The sequence below is a fragment of the Pteropus medius genome, unplaced genomic scaffold, assembly GCF_902729225.1.
Source record: "Pteropus medius unplaced genomic scaffold, Ma_sr-lr_union100, whole genome shotgun sequence".
NCBI lineage: Eukaryota > Metazoa > Chordata > Mammalia > Chiroptera > Pteropodidae > Pteropus > Pteropus medius.
In genome coordinates, this window is record NW_024340849.1 from 34,602,465 (window position 1) to 34,620,078 (window position 17,614).

Consider the following 17,614-nt stretch of genomic DNA (forward strand, 5'->3'; position numbering starts at 1 on the left):
CTCCTGCCTCTTTTTTCCTGCCCCCTTTCCTTTTTTGAATATTTAATAATTTATCCTGTGATTTCATACCAAAATCACAAAAAGCTTTAACTATGAGTAAATAGGGGAGACTCAGAAGCTTATAACATTTATCTCTTCACACATCAAGAAGAACACTCATGCCAAAATCAAGATATAAATGCTTATTATTTTTATCCCTTACCTGTACAGTAGTTATAGGACTTATAAAACATATCTGTAAAGATTTCCAATTTCAGCAAAATCTGTCTTTCCTGATGGAGTAGATGATTGGCAGAGCATATCCCACAGGACTATTATTCATAGCTTGTGATGATAATTTTCAAATTAGCTCATATTTTATTTAACTTTTTTCAGAACTGCTACTAACAGAAAACTACATATCTTTCTCTTTCTCTATACATTGAAATCAACATAGATAAATAGCTAATTAATTGGTGTTTTAAACTCTTCCAACTTTTCACCTCTTAAAACAGGATATTTTTTCTAATCTGTATATTAGTTACCTAAACTTAAAAAGCTCACCCCCCCCCAATAAAAAAGGAGTCTAAGATGATAAATCTACCAATATAGATAATCTGCTTCATACAGACTCAGACTGTGGAACTTCCCTTGAAAGCTATATAGTTCTGAGGCATGGCCCAGTACGGGAGATCCTTCTAGAAATGAAGTTACGTTGCCCCATTCTGACCTCATCTCCACCATAATAAGATGGTAAACATTTTAAGAGTGTTCTGTGATAGAAAATTCAACTTCTATTATATTTCTCTTAAGCTCTATACTTTAGGGCTGCTGCTTATTTAGAAGGTATTTTTGAGCTATTTTATCTGCACCATCGCTATCCATTGAACTAGACAGAAGCTTAAAACAGAATGTCAAATATGCCTTACCCACAGTAGAGAGAGTGAGCGCCTATCTTTTTCCTGAAACACTTATCTAATGTTTCCTGCATGCCTGCCGGTACACATCCATTATGTGCTTTAAATAACCAGTCACAGCAATACTTTTCCATGTTAAAACTATATTTCCAACCATCATCTACAAAAATTCAAATTAATGAGTTGGTTGCATTTGGAACGAAAACAGTAAAATATGTTTTATTTTTTAACTTTAATGTCAAAAACATTAAACTGACTGCGTTTTCATTTTGTAGATACACAAAATTATCCGATCCTGCCAATTGGCTAAAAATAGATCCTGTAAATGGGCAAATAACTACAATTGCTCTTTTGGATAGAGAGTCACCAAATGTGAAAAACAATATATATAATGCTACTTTCCTTGCTTCTGACAATGGTACGTAATTAAATATAGTCATTGTATTATCCTGTATTTTGTTAAAGAGAGTGGAGCTGTTCTTTTTATATTTCTCCTGCCAATCAGTTTATCCATCTCTAGCATTTTTCTTCTTCTAATTCTCTGCCTCTAGTCTGCCATGAGCTAAGAAACTCTTAATTTCGTGCACGAATTGAGATACTTGAGTACACGAGCTTTTAGTGTGTTGGTTTGGGAACATAAAATTTAGCACCTTTGTTTTTTTTTTTTCCTCTGGGTTTCTGCTGGATTCTAAATGCTTGAGATGAATAGATAGTGTTTTTGTTTTTTGTTTTGTTTTTGTTTAGATTACATGACTTTTTTTTTTTTTTTTTTTGACATGTAAGATAAAGCAACTTATGTAAACCTGGTGTTTGACTTGTTTTGCTTCATTAGCTTAGTATGATGTATGCTTGAACATGCAGGCTCTGAAGTTCCTCCTGATGCCCTGGGTCCAGACTCTGGCCCTACCATTTTCTAACTGTGGAATTGGCAACAAGGTTTTAAATCTGTCCATGTTCTTTTTCTGTTAAATAAAGATATTGGTAACAGTACCTAATTCATAGTGTATTGGGGAAAATAAAATGGCTTATACACATAAAGTTTTTAAAACAGTGCCTTGCACAAACTAAACACTCAAATATTTCTATTATGTGTTAATAGTTTCAAGACTGAATCACAACCCTATTTTTAAATCCTTTTAATGTTAGACTATGAATGTTGGCATCTAAAAAAAATAGCAGGCTTCAATTTGTTGGTCAAGATGTGCAATTTGAAAAACGTTGCCTATCAAACACTTTTGATACAAACAGTTTCAATGAATCTTTCCAAGTCCTGTGTAATAAGATTCATTGAGGTCGTTATCTGTCATAAATCGACGTGGTGACAGAGCTAAAACAATATTTTTCTTATCCTTTCTAATATGAGAGCTACTGTTCAAACATTTAGAGTTGAAACTTGGTAGGAACAGCTCTGCCAGTGCATGTCAAAGCACAGCATTAGTGTCTGTTTTATGTTCTCTCACCATATATAAGTGGTAGCTTTCCTCTGCAATGGAACTTCAGTGTATCTTACACCGTTATGATGCGATTTAAAGAGCTATAAAACTATATATACATATGTTGGTTATGAGTCGCAAGTAAATTTTTTATTCACCAAGGTAGATTGTTCTCTGCTTGAAAACATGTTTGATATGAGATAGCAGTGAGTACTTAAATCTATGTCACTGTGATGCTTTGCAGATTCACTTAACTTTAAATCGCAAGGCTGGATTTGGAGCCCCAATTCTGTTCTTTAATGATGGGACAAGCTCTTATACTCACTATGCCTTAGTTTCATTATTGATACATTGTTTTTGCTGCTTGCTTATTCTGTAAAGTTGTTGTGAGAGTCAAATAATATTAAATGCAATAATAAATGTAAAAGTTCCTCAAACTATGGAGTATCACAGTGGTTGTGTTGGTATTAGAGTATTGGCTCCACCTTACCACTCTATGCCTTCACCTTAATTCTCCCTGTCTCAGAATCATTCATATTCCTCAGAGAGATCCAGAGAGATTGCCTCTTGTCCTCTCCTCAGGATTGTATGTGTTCTCCTTCCTGGTTGCATGGCCTTGGATAGGTCACTTAAACCTCTGGCTCTAGGTATGCAAGCTTATTTAGAAGATGGTTATATTCTTATTATAGTCTATTTATGTAATATATATATATATAAATTATATAATTAAGTAATATACATGTATAATAACATAATATTTCTATTATAGCAGGTCTTCGAATAATGTATCAACATCGTAGGAATTTATTTTTTGTTTATATCAATTAACCTATGGTAAAATTGGTTTTATTATTCGTCGTTTGGCTTAGAGTCACAGAACCTATTGACAATGTTAAGTGAGGACGTACTTAATATATTTGTGTGCATAAATATATATATATATAGTACATATATTTATAAATATTTCACAGGCCAAATCACTAGACTCAACTATCACAAGCAGTGGTAATGACAGCATTTTATGGTAGAATGCGAATGGATTTGGAGTCAGGCAGACCAGTCTTTAGTAGCAAGCATGTGTGAACATGCGCAGTTTGCAGAAACTTGGGTAGCTCATCTGTTTAAACCTACTCCGTAGAATAACAATGGAATAAAGTATGTAGAGCAACCTAATATTTTCTCAAGGAGGTAGTTGGTTGATCAATAAAATATCATTTCTTCATGGTATTCCTTCCCACGATGATGTCTGTGGGTCTGTAGTGCTCATCTGTAGACTGTTTCGATAATTTATAGCTGAGTTTGAGCTTTAAAAGCATTCCTGTGTTCTTTCTTGCACTTGTCTTGGTTCTCCATCAAAAGAGTGGGGTCCAGAATATCACGAGTTCAGGGTTCTGTTCCTCTTACATCCCTCACAGTGCCTGGAGGAACGTGGTGGGCACAGGGCCCAGAGTAATGGACAGCAAGGGCAGAGAAGGTGTGGAATTTCACTCGGCAGAGGCATGCATTGTCACTGTGCACAGCTCTTGCATACCCGCAGCAGCACTTCAGGGTCATCCTAGAAAGGAAGCAAGAGGTGATCTTGTTCACAAAAGTGTGTGCAGGTGCTGTGGCAACTAGATTCTTCCAAGGTTATACAATTGTAAGGCCAAGAAGGCTAGAAATTTGAGAATTTCACCATGATTAGGCTCATGAGTGAGAAATGTTTAGCATGGGTTTGTGATTTTTCTCCCTTTAAAGGAATTCCTCCAATGAGTGGAACAGGAACACTGCAGATCTATTTACTTGACATAAATGACAATGCCCCTCAAGTGTTACCTCAAGAAGCAGAGACTTGCGAAACTCCAGACCCCAATTCAATTAACATCACAGCACTTGATTATGACATTGATCCAAATGCTGGACCATTTGCTTTTGATCTTCCTTTGTCTCCAGTGACTATTAAAAGAAATTGGACCATCACTCGGCTTAATGGTAAGAACGCGTTCATTATTTGAATATATGTGCAGTTGAGAAATTTTGAAGCCTGGTATGAGAAGTTAATTTTAGGTGTTTTATAATCTTCTCATTAAATATATTTAAAAGCCACTTAAAGTTTAAATAAGATATTAAAAGCCCTTAAAGCCAAAAAATATCTTTCAATGCAACATAGTTGTAATCTGGTTTATATATACTATTAGGTAGTAAGTATATTCTAGAAAATGCTATGTATTTTTTATCATGTTATATATAAACTATCAAACTGTGTTTCTTTAATACAGGTGATTTTGCTCAGCTTAATTTAAAGATAAAATTTCTCGAAGCGGGGATATATGAAGTTCCAATCATAATCACAGATTCGGGTAATCCTCCCAAATCAAACATTTCCATCCTTCGTGTGAAAATTTGCCAGTGTGACTCCAATGGGGACTGTACGGATGTAGATAGAATTGTGGGTGCAGGACTCGGCACAGGTGCCATTATCGCTATTCTGCTCTGCATCATCATCCTGCTCAGTAAGTACTTTCATTGGCTCTTAGATCTTAATGTTTTTGCCTTCTAGAATGTTTAGAAAGTAACTTTTTCGTTGTTGCCCTTCAAGTAATCTAACAACTCTCTTCGACCTCTGAGCATTTTCTTGCCAGTCATATATGGGACAGCCAAGTCCACTTTAGAATGAGGAAAGCCCTGAGCATAGTTTCAGGCACCTATGTGTTTGTAGCAAACCTAACCAGCCTACCTCTTCCATGCCCTGTTGTCACTTTCTGATGCAGATGGCTTGGGGAGCTGTAGCAAATTATTTTCATAGGAAAATGTTAGACAGTACTAAGTTTGAGCACTTAGGGGTTGACTACTAATTTATGGCACGTAGTTGATGATTGACGAAAATGAGTATATTGCTTTCCTTTCTTTCCTTCATGTAAAGCACAGTCAGTGACCTGTTCCACTCATGCAAGGATCAAGGTATTTGTTTCTGAAGGGCTGTGTAAAATAGTGAGAAATTGTATTTCACATAGCCCGTTTGATAATGGAAATGATTACACAGCCCAATAAATTCTCTGTCTTTAAAGCAAATCTAGATTAAGGAATTGCTCCTTTTTAAGATACTTCGCAATTTTTGGTTCGGTGGAATACAAGAAATTAACCACTGGAAAGTAGTTTAGGAACCACTTCTAAGCATGCAGGTTAAAAGAATAAATTGCCTGGGCCCTGTATTTTATTGTTGAATAGCAGCAGGCCTTAGTTTATTATGTGATCATGCTATGCACCAATCACTTTCTTTAAAATGTTGGCCATTTCTTTTATGTTTTTGCCATTTACAAGTGTTCTGGTAATTTAGAATTCTGTCTCTTTATTCTAAGCAATTACTATAGAAGCCTGAGCATTTTTTACTTCCTGTGTGGAGACTACTTTGACGATAATTTGAAACCTGCATGCTATACTAATAATCCACTTGCTAGATTTAGCTCTGGAACAATGGCAAATGAGATCATGTATCTGGCTTTAAAGGGAAGATATTTACTTTTATGGCCAATAATAAAAATGTGCTCAAATAGGAGTCATTAAATCTTTTGCTTCAGGTTGTAAACTGATATCTCCAGATTTTAGAGAGAATGCATTCCTAGATGTGCATTTAGGGATTTGTTTCGGTTTCATCTAAAATGTGCCATATATGCCAACCTTATCAGGGAAGACTCAGATATGATGGATTATGGCATGACGAAGTGACTGTCACATTTTGAAGGAAAATGAATTGGTGCTGATTTTAACATCAACCTTCTGGAAAATTTATGATTCTAAACCTGGCAAAAAGTGTAAAGCATGAAAGCCTAATGTTATTTCAGTGCCCAAACTAATCCCTAGCCTTTTTACCCGAAACCTGCAGTTTAATATGAAAGGGAATGAGCAATAGTGTAGTAGAAAAACACCCGCCTTTGGAAATCAAAAATCTTTAAGTTCCAGCTGCTGATCCAATTCCAACTTACCACCTAAGGCATCTTGGCAAGCACTTACCCTCCTTGAGAAGTGCCATTCTCCCCTATCTGGGGCATGAAATTATGACTGACCAACCTGAATGAAACAGCAAATAAATAATGAGCAACAATTCAACTCTTATTTGTTGTTTTAGAATTTACAAACCATTTTATTAAGAGCGTCCTACCCTCTAGCAAGCCAAAGTGAAAAATAGAAACAGTTATTGTCCCCATTTTTAGATGTTGAAACTGAAGACAAACATTCACCCTGTGAGTTCACAGGGCACCAGGTTCTAGAACCTAAGTCTTCCCATTCTACACCCAGTGCTAGAGTCCTGCTTTGTCCTGTCTTTCTTAAAGTGAGGTCGGAAATAAATAATAGAGTAAAAGGCTTATGCCAAGCTTTCAACCCATTAAAGTAAAAATTATTAGTGTTTAAGACTCTGATCAGATAGATCAAATTTTAAGAATTATAGTGTTAGCTTTTTAAAATCTTTTTTTCTACCCAGTCCTCGTTCTGATGTTTGTGGTATGGATGAAGCGCCGGGATAAAGAACGCCAGGCCAAGCAACTTTTAATTGATCCAGAAGATGATGTAAGAGATAATATTTTAAAATATGATGAAGAAGGTGGAGGAGAAGAAGACCAAGTAAGCAATATTTTAAATCTTTCAAATAAAATTTCATGATTATATAATTTAAATGGTAGGGCAAATGATAAAACATGCAGTAAAGAAATGGCATCAAATTTCCTTTCTGTTACACATTGTCAAACCTTGGTGAATTTTTTCCAACATGTGCTTCCTTGAATTCTTTTTGAAGTGTCAAAGGTCATATTTATTTTGTAAGAAAATCATTAACATTGTTTTAAGGAGCCTAGAGTGTAAACCCAATCCCAATTACATTTGAACAAATACAAATATTCTTCTTTACAGTTTTTCTTCATTGAATATCCAAAATATATGTGTTGGGATTTAGATGCTCATATGTATAACAGAAAAAGCACTAGGCTATTCATTCTGTAAACACTTGCCAAGCAAATTCAACATTTTAGGGAATATTGCCATCATTAGGGATACAGAATTGGGCAGAGCCTACAAATATCTTCCCTCGGGAGACTTACATTCTTGAGAAATATTTGAGGTTAGAGATGTTGTCTAGTTCATCTTTGTATCTGTAGTGTCTATTATGGAGCCTGGCTTATAGTAGTTGCTCAGTAAGCATTGAAGTTCTTGGCTGACTATAAGATAACGTGCACTTCTGTATTACTGTGTACGTAAGGAACTACTTTCTTGTTCAAGGATAGGAATGACCAATAGGTGGAAAACAAAGAACTTTATCTGCTTGGAATCAACTTTAGGTATCATAATAGCTAACATTTATAAGGTCCGTACTATATGCCAGGTATTCTGCTAAGGACATTAAATACTGTTATATCTTAAATCTTTGACACCTGTTATATTATACTGTGAATATCGCCACTTCTGTGACTGAAAACAGGCTAAAGATGGTTGTATTTTATAAACTCATACAAGCAGCTCTGTCTTATGTTACAGCCTAAAGTAACTACTCCAATATAGATCCTCTTGAAATTACCTAGATGATATTAATATAATCCATGAGAAATCACAGTGACAGGTATTTCTTAGATACATTTGATAGTTATGTCATTTCGAAACACTTAATGCAAGCATGAGGGATAGTAGTCAAAAATAAAAAAACACAGAATTTTTGGTTCCTGGATTATTATTAGTAAATTCAGATGTGTTCTTCATAGGTATATATGTAAACATTAATGATAGGACTGTTAGCTTGAATAAAAGCAAATTTTAACGAGCATATTTTCTTTTTCCCTTCTTTACTCTTTTGAGGAAATAATGAATTGCTTTTTGTTTTACAAAACACATTCATATCTATTGTTGTGTTTAATCTTTGTGGCAGCCTGTTATCGAGTTTTCTATTTTACATTTATAGCAAGATTCGCAATTTGGTCTCAGAGTGAACTCAAGCCCAGCTTCCAGCTTCCATGCTTGATTTACAGTATTTTTCAACTCTCTCATTTAGAAGAGATGTGTATTTAAAGTCTGTTGAAAACTTGACTCGTGTGTAAAGCTGTTTTGAATACTGACTAATTAAAGTAGCTCTATAAATATACCCCAGAGTTTGTTGCTTATAAATGTCTTTGGATATTAAAATTCATGTTTGGCTTAATTCTTAATTAATCTATCCTTTCACTTTCCTGAGCTGTGTTCAAGATTAGCAAATGTATGTTGACCACATTGTCTCATAAATCTACTCTTGGTATTTTATGTTTCATGTCTTTGTGCATAATTTTCTAGGCATAAACTTAAACCCAACTCAACAACTTCAGTAAAAATGTTAATAACTAGAGAGACACCAATTATAACTAGATGCTTCAGAGAACTGGAGGGCAAGAGTCAGGAACCAAGATACAGCTCAGAATGTGGGGATCCGGACCAGGCACTTAATGTCTCCTGATCTAGCTCTTTCTCCCCCCACCCCCAATTCCTATAAAAAAATTTTTAATGAGGTTTTATTGTTGTAGTTATTTTAGGAAAGGCTTCTTTTATTGCCTTTATCCACTTAGTTTGATACTTCATATCAAATGGTAAAACATAACCTATTACAGAATTTATTAAAATTATCATCATAAATCTTCAACCTCTTTTCCTGATCTTTGAAGTTTTCTTTGCTCCGTAGTAAACTCTTGGAAATGAATGTTGCTTCCTACCCACTTCCTTGATAGTGCAAAGATTTTTCTGGAACTTTTTCTATATTGTTCCCTGTGGTTAATGTCTTTATGTAGTACCAATCTTCTTATGACATCTTTTTTGTGACTTCTTGGTTCTTTGTTGACATTTTACTCTAGATCAAGAGCTTCTGTCCAAGAGAAAATTGTGACAAAATTACAAAATGAGTGTTTTATTCATTCTCATTTTTACCTCATAATAGAATAAAATATGCAGTGTAGGAATACAACACCAAGAGTTCTCTCTCCTCTACCTCTAAGGTAGTTCATGAAATCTATTCACTTATCTCCATCACCAAGGCACTTCCTTAACTTAGGTCAGAATCGTTATCATCCCGCAACATCCTAATGAGTGTTTTGTTGGTGATTTCATACCCCCATCCACTCTTGGGGAATTATCAAGTCCTTCCTTAGCATGACAGATGTTTGGCCCTGTACCCAACCTTTAGCGTACCCCGTCATACACTAGGAAAGGCTTGTGTGAAAGAGTTGGCGGTGGGTGCAGACTCCCTCGGGAAGTGAATCCATCAACCCTGTCCACTTATGGCCAGTAAAGCTTCCTTCAAAGTCAGCGTGATTTGTCTTTTTACCATTTAACAACAGATTCCTTTAGTATGGTGCTGCCAGTTTTCCAAAGTTACTATACCAGTTCATACCTTCCCTCGCCACAGCGGTCTATGAGAGTTCAAATTGCCTACATCCTCACTAGCACTTGTTTTTTTGTTGTTTGTTTGTTTGTTTTAATTTTAGCCACTCACTCTGATGGTATGTCTCTTATTCTGATTTAATGTGGATGTTCTTACTGACTTACTATTTTAGTATCTTCTTCGTTCAGTTTATTTGACTACTTTTCTGTTGGATTTTCTGTCTTTTATTGACTTGTATGAGGTCCTTATATTTATGGATATCAGTTCTTTGTCAGGTGAATGCATTATAAATATCTTCTCCCATTCTGTAGCTTGCTTCTTAATCTCTAGTCTCTTTCGTTGAACAAAAGTTTTTTTTTTTTTTTTACTTTAATAAAGTCCAGTTCATCAGTTTTTCCATTATGGCTAGTGAATCTATATCTCTTATTTAAGAAAACTTTGTCTACCCAAGGTAATGAATCTCCGCCCCCCCCCCACTAATCTTTACATTGTCTTCTTGAAACTCTATTGTTTTACCTGTGATATCTGTGACTCATTTGTAATGGATTATTCATTTGGTACAAGATATGAATCAGAGTTGTTCTTTTCCTCTGTGACTATCCAACACCATTTACTAAAAAGATAACCCAGTGGTCTATTTGCCATAAAGCAGGTGGGTATACATGTGTGGGTCTGTGGGCTGGCTTCCTGACTCTCTGTTCTGCACTACTTGTTTTATTAGTCTGTTCTTGGGCCAGTACCACCGTATGTTTATTGCTATGGCTTTCTAATATATCTTCAGATCTGTTAGGATAAATTCTCCAACTTGAATTCATCAAGATTTTTTTCAACGTTTTTGATGGATTTTATCATTTACTTTTCCTTATAAAAAATATTTAGTACTCTTACTTTCTAAGTGAATTTACTCCAAATGCTTCTCCATTTTCTAAATAAGATGTTATTGCTTTAAATATTAAAATCATTGTCAGTTCCTGAGAAATTCATTTTTGTAAAATACACTGCATTCTATTTTCCATAAGTCAAATGTGGCTCACTGTTAGAAATTGTTTCTGTGTGGTAGTGTGCATTAAGCCTTTTTAGCAATAGAATATGGTTCATAATTATTAATTAGCTATTTGAAGATATTGTCTCTTTACATGGGCTTCAGAAATGAGATTGGTGCCATGTTACATTCTAGACAAGTTTTAGTTGATTTTTATTATGCATGGCTGGTATTTTATGGAGCATGTGTGTTGCTTCAAGATGTGGATGGAGACCGTACCATAGGCAGACATAGCTTGTCATAATTAGGCAGTGTGGTCTACTTGATGTCTCAGCCGACATGCTTAAAGAATCACCAGATTTAAAGCATGGGTAAATCTCAGAGGTCAGTTTAAGTAGTTGGTGAATGCCTGTGGTTACTGGCAAAGGCAGGTCTGCAGTAATGGTCCCCAGAAGGCTACAATGCCTAGCTTAAAACTGGCTTAGCCAAGATTCCTCTCTTCCTGCCAGGAGAAAGTATCTTAAAGGAGCTAACTGATTAGGAAGAAAACAAAGCAAAGCATCCTTAACAAAGGTAGCTCTTACCATTCTTGCTGTTGATTAGCATCTCGGTCTGTTTAAGTTTTGTGCCAAACGCAGGTTGCCAGTTTCTTTAACAAAATAGCTAAAAGAGGCCTAAGAAATGAAGAACAAAGAAAAACACTTCTGTGTCTTTTTGTCTTGTGTGTAGTAGACTTTTATCAGTACTTGTAGATGGTTGCTCTGGTTTGGACCGTCAAGATTGGGCCCATATTTCAAACTGTCATCAGATGTGTTTTGAACAGGAGTTATTTCCTCACAGTGCTGTTGGCAGTTGGACAGACACTTTTAAATAATGTCCTCTTTTTTCAGAGGGTGAGGTTTCTTCTTTATTTGCTTCACTGACATAATCAGCAGGGCTTTTAGTGGTTATCAAGTCGTGTTTAATTACCCTCATTAGTAAATGTCCTTCAGTGCCCTTTTGGCCGGTGGGGCTGATTGCAGATACTGTATCCCTTTTAATGATCTTTGTTTTTAGTTCCATCCATATCAGCTTCACTAATAAAATCACGGTGAATGTACAATATAGCCAATTGCTCACTTTCTCTGGAACCATCCCCTTTTAGCCCCAGGATAGGAAACGAATTTAGCTTCCTGCTCTTTAAAACTTAAGACGTAAATTAAGATTGCTCTTATATTAAACAAACATTTATTGAGTATGTATTATGTGCTCACATTAAACAACCTCTACCTAAATTCCTTGACATTACGCAGCTTCATTTTCCATGATAATGGCAAAAGCTATTGTTTAGGGGCAGCCTGTGTGATAGGCACTGTTCTGAGTGCTTTATATACATTATTTATATACATTATTTCACTTGACCCTCCCCCTTCCTACAAGAAAGTAGGCACATACTATCAGAAAATAGCAGAGTGAGAATTAAATCTTAGTCTACCTGAGTCCAAAGAAGATGGTATATTTACCATATCTTGTACCATTCTTGGCAAAGCGTTGTCTCAGCCAGGCAATTTGCATTTATCAGAAGAAGGCTGTCCCCTCTTTGAAGTAGGCTCTGGGACATCCAGCAGCTTCTTCTGCTCTTAAAATCTGATGTGGGAAATTTTTCATTCCTAGAGCCTTGGGCTGTTGTGGGAACTCAGGTTCTGTGAAAGAAGGCACTGCTCTTCATGTTGGGAAGTTTCACAAATGACAATCAGAATAGACACCAGAATTCTTTGGACCATGGCTGGTGGTTAAAGAGAGCAATGGCAGCAGGGCTGCTCATCTTCACAGGCTGTCATCAGCTCATTAGAGGTTAAAGCTGATGCCCATTAGAGTTTGTTGTGACAGAAAGTGTAAGTGGTTACTTAAAAGAGTCCACATCAGTTTTCTCTTGATCTCTCTTGGATTCTTGGCCCTAATCCACTGTATACCAGGTCTGTCTTCCCATCCTCCCTGCTGCTGCTGAGTGTAACATCACAATTGGTTAGTTTTTTTTTTTTTTTCTCTCTCTGTCTCTTCAGACAAGGCTCAGCACCTCTTGGAACTCAGTAGGTTTCACATTCCAGGACTGCGAGGACTCTGAATTCCTAAATTTGGTTTCTTATGTTTTAGATATTTGCTGTGAGCTAGTTTCTTTTGCATCAGAGATGTTTTGAATTCTCAAAGAAAGTATCTCATAGCACGCCTGATGGTTTGGGGGACATGTTTGAAAGCTGGATTCTGTGTCACTTTAAAGTCACAGTTCATACACTGCAGGTCTGTTTATACAAAGCCCATGGCTCTGTTTTATTTAGCTTGCAGAGAGTAAAAATTGGAAAAATTCACATAAATTATGGATCTCCTATTCCTCTTAAAAAATGGAAAGATCGAACAATAATGCCTGTATTCTGACATGACAACAGTTGTTGTAAACTAAATAGTATTCCTCTTTAAGCAGAGCAAGCATGTTCCAGTAATTGTTTTTCCTATTTTTCATACTAGCTTTATTGATTTATGTTATCACCCTACCCTCTATGGATACCTGATTTTGCAGACTCTGATTCAGTTATATCATGATTACTAGGCTTTGGATTAACAAAAATAGATTTCTGTGAAGATGAGATCCTGTAGTGCTCTGAAACCATGGGATAATTTTCTCTGGTACTAGTTTAAAAAGAAGGAAAGAAAAAGTAAATGAATTAGCCACAAATATATTTAACCAGATGTATTAGTTAAAATAGGCTAACTGCTACAATTCAATTCTAAAATTCCAGTGACTTAGGCCTAGTTGAAATGTATTTCTTACTTACTTAGCACTAATGGGGTTTCAGGTCATGGGAGTTTGGGGAGGGGAGGTCTTCTCTACCCCACACGGTCATTCAGGGACCTGGAGTGACAGTGGCTCCCTCATCTTCCCCATGTGGCTTCCAAGGTCACCCTAGACATATATACATGCAATTATAGATGACAAAGGGAAGAGAGGGTGATTTGTTCAAGATTTTTATGGGCCCAGACTGGAAGTGGCACACATCATTTCCACTCCTGCCCAGAAAAAAAGAATGATGAGCTAGAAGTCTCTATCCTGCCATGGTTAGGGACTTGAGTTTAGAGATTCTTTCCTGAGGGTCTATGAGAACAATTTTCACCCCACAGACAGTAGTTAGTGCATCATCCTGACCCATCCAGATATGCCAGAGGATGTAGGTCCCTGGACATAGAGGAGACACAGGAGGTGCAGCAGCTCGTGAACACAAATCACTGTATGGGCTTGAGAAACAGTGTTTAAGAGTCACCAAAAAACAGAGAGAGTATCTTTCCCTTACATGGAAAATGCACTAGAACTTCCTGTGATACTAAAGTCTTTAGCAGAGCCCAGCACTTGTACACGGATAATATCAGGACAGAGGGGCTCTTTTTAGTGATTTAAGGTTCCAAACCCAAAAGATCCAAATATAATTAATTGCTGTCTCTTTGTTTTTTTTTTGTTTTTGTTTTTTGTTTTTTTAATGAGGTAGATTTCTTATGTGATTTATGGAAATCAGTCTAAGTATTTCAGTAGATAAATCCCCAGAATCTCCATAACACAGAAAGTACATTCAACAGAGGTCAGGTGCCTGAGATGGGCTAAGAACCCCCAGTTCCTGTGACTTTGGATTTGGCTTTGAAGAATGGGGACTCTGAGGGTTGATGACTTAACTTCTCTTTGCCCCTCCACTTTGCATTTTGAAACTGCAGTGGGATTGAGCTACCTGTACATCTTAACTGGTCTTTGCCTGCCTAACTATTTAGCCACCAAGATTCACTTCAGGACATCTCTTGAGGTCCCAGGTTGAATCAAGTGTCCCTTCTCTGTGCTTGCACAGGAACCTCTTTCTACATTTTGAGCTTTGTGTCCAGCCCTGGTCCTGACCTTAAACCCTGGGAGGGCTGGGCTTGTCCTATTCATTTTATTTTCCAGTATCTAGGACAGTTTACACCTGTCAGGCACTCAGAGAACATTTGTACCTTAGGCCCTCTTCCTGAATTTCTTAGTTTGCAAATCTGTCTCCAAGGTTAATTGTCAGGTATACCCCTGACAACTCTACTTTCATTCTTTGCAATGTCTGATGTCTTCGAGAAATAATGTTAGCATTCATCATTGCTAGCATTCATTACACACTTATTCTGTATCAGGCACTGTGCTATATACTTTTTTTTTTTTGCATGTCTCTTAAAATCTTCCCAACAACGCTATGCAGTGTATACCGTTAGTCGTTTTCAAACCGAGGTCTTTGTGATTTGAGAGGCCAGGGTCTGATGCGCTGTGCTGGAAGTCATATGATAGATGTTTTATTTAGTCTCGTTGGTGTATAGCAGGCAGGCATTACTGGTAGGACCCGTGACGCCGGGCACTTAGCCACAGCTTATTTGATCATCACTAATATCTATCTGGCTTGTGAACAGGCAAAAGGGTAAGACCCAATTAATTGGTTAAACAAAGCTTGCAAAATTGATCACATTTTGACATTAATGAAGTTTGAATCTGGGGAAGCAATCTGAGAAATCAATTTATTTATTTATTAATAGTCAAGTATACAATCTAGGCAGCAGGAACCGAAATCTGAAATCCAGGTTTGATGCCTAGACAGAGGAATGGGGTACAGCTGTAAGAAAGCCCCTCGAGAACAAACCAGCCACTTCTCTGAGACAGGGGATCTCTGCTTGAGCCAGGGGTTACTATAAACTTCCTGCCAATCTCAGGGACCAACCCCGATGTGAGCAACTAAGCCCCACTGTCTGACTCAGCAGAAAATGAAGCTGTATAATTTAACCATGGTATATTTTTAATTCTTTGAAATCATTGTTTCACAAAGTCATTCTGCTGTATAAGCAAACTAACAGATGGCTGAATCTGGATATAACCGAGGAGACTACTTTCAACATATTTATTGTTGGCTAAAGCACACTCTGTTAATTATGTTCCCAAGCTATTCATCCATTTATACCCACCTGCAAACACTAGTACATATTAGTTATTGAAAGAGTGACACTGATTTCACAAGCGGAAAGCATCACCAGGGATTGGGTTAGCATATGTCATCTCCTTTTTGCACACTATTCTCAAAACTCTTGTGGCCAGGTGACATACGTTGATGGGCTATAGACAACATATATTCTGAACTGGCCCATTCCTTACTGGGTATCAGATATTTTTAATGTGTACATGATTTGCACATGACTCTTTATCGACTATTCCTGTCACTTTACATGAGTAAACACAATATTTTATGTAATAATTTTAATATTTATTCTTCTCAACTAATCATAAGTTTGCTACATTTAGTTTTAGAAGAATGGAGAATATCAGTATTCCAATAATAAAATGAAAAAGATTTGAATGCCAAGGATGTGTTAGCAGTAAGCAAACAAAAAAAGCTAAGGTACTAAGTGGTATATGCCATATTTCTACCAGATGACCCAATTTATGAATAAAATTTTATAAATAATGGGACACAGCCATGAACCACGCCCATTGTTTACATGTTATTTATGGCTGTTTACATTGCAATAGCAGCAGAGTTGAGATATTGTAACAGACTGTAATTCCCCAAAAGCCAAACATACTTACTCTGGCCCTTACGGAAAAAGTTTGTTGACCCTCGTTACAGACTTAATCCATTCACAGAAACTTTATTAGTTTTTTTATCCAAAGCTTGAATACTCTTGCAGGGGTCCCCAACCTCCAGGAACTAGCCCTCACAACAGGAAGCGAGCAGCTGACGAGAGAGCAAAGCTTCGTCTGTATTTTCAGCCACTCCCCAGCACTAGCATCACCACCTCAGCTCCACCTCAGATCATCAGGCATTAGATTCCCAAAGGAGCACCAGTCCTTGGTGCTGAAAAGGTTGGGGACTGCTGCTTTTGAGGTTAGCACAGGAAATTTACATAATCTGTCCAAGGTCACCCAGTTAGATATGATGGAGCCCCGATTTGCCTTAAAGTGCTCTGATTTCAAAATCCATCTTTTTAAAGCTTTTTATTTTTCTTTACTATATTGAGTTTATATGTAAATTTATCATAAAGAATATTTCTCTTTAGGAAATAACAAAAAGATGTGACATAAACTAGTGAAGGATTTCAATGCTCTGTCACCATATTCCCAACTAAATATTGCTATTTCTTTATTACTTATTTTTAGGTTTTCTCTGAAACAGAATAATAGGTCATACTAAGATAGAATGACTTTGATCTTGTCCAAGTGGTGACATTTTAATTTTTGGTAAAGAGAACTTGGAACTTGGGGCGAGAATGTGGCATCGAAGATGCATTTAGAAAACTATGCTTTTTGTCTCCCAAGACAGGCAGTGCTTGGAAGGGTTGGGGAATGTGCTCACCTTTATAGGGCTATAACTGAATTGCAAGAAAAGAATGGGAAGCGACAAACACTGGGAAAAAAAATTCAAATTTCAGGAGAAACATCGTCCTTTTGAAGCCCCGTTACTCTGTTAGATTGTCGAGTCTCTGTGCATTCCCATCCTCACTTCTAGGAGCACCTCTTTCACAGCTACTTACACCTTCACTTTCCGTATTTTTTGGTAATAGATTATGTATTATATTAAGTTTTCATTATTTTTAAATATTTCCATTTAAATGACATTAGACTAAAAACTCGATGAGGTCAGTAACTGAGTCTAGGACCCAAAACACTCTTCAGAAAGTATTTGTCGAAGCAAATCTAATCAAATCATATTTGCTGCATTTTCCCAAAAGAACATGCCATTATAATGGGAAATAAGTTGTGATATAATTTCAAAAGTGCTAGCTTCTGAAGCAGAACTATAATTTTGCACCAAAGAATGAACTTTCAGCTCATTCATAACTCTGAAAACAGAATTTTAAAAGAATCAGTGACAGGGCAGCATTGCCAGTAAACCATGGTAGCAGAAACAATGAATAT

General features: G+C 36.6%; 1 protein-coding gene across 3 annotated transcripts in view; it reads left to right on the forward strand.

Annotated features, from left to right (window-relative positions):
• Positions 1-17,614, forward strand: part of CDH2 (cadherin 2) — a 196,711-nt gene that overhangs the window by 162,195 nt on the left and 16,902 nt on the right. For all 3 annotated transcript variants that reach the window (XM_039843957.1, XM_039843964.1, XM_039843974.1), the window contains 3 exons: positions 4,067-4,300; positions 4,588-4,821; positions 6,789-6,928. In XM_039843957.1, the coding sequence (XP_039699891.1) occupies positions 4,067-4,300; positions 4,588-4,821; positions 6,789-6,928 (608 nt within the window). The remainder of the gene's footprint in view (positions 1-4,066; positions 4,301-4,587; positions 4,822-6,788; positions 6,929-17,614) is intronic.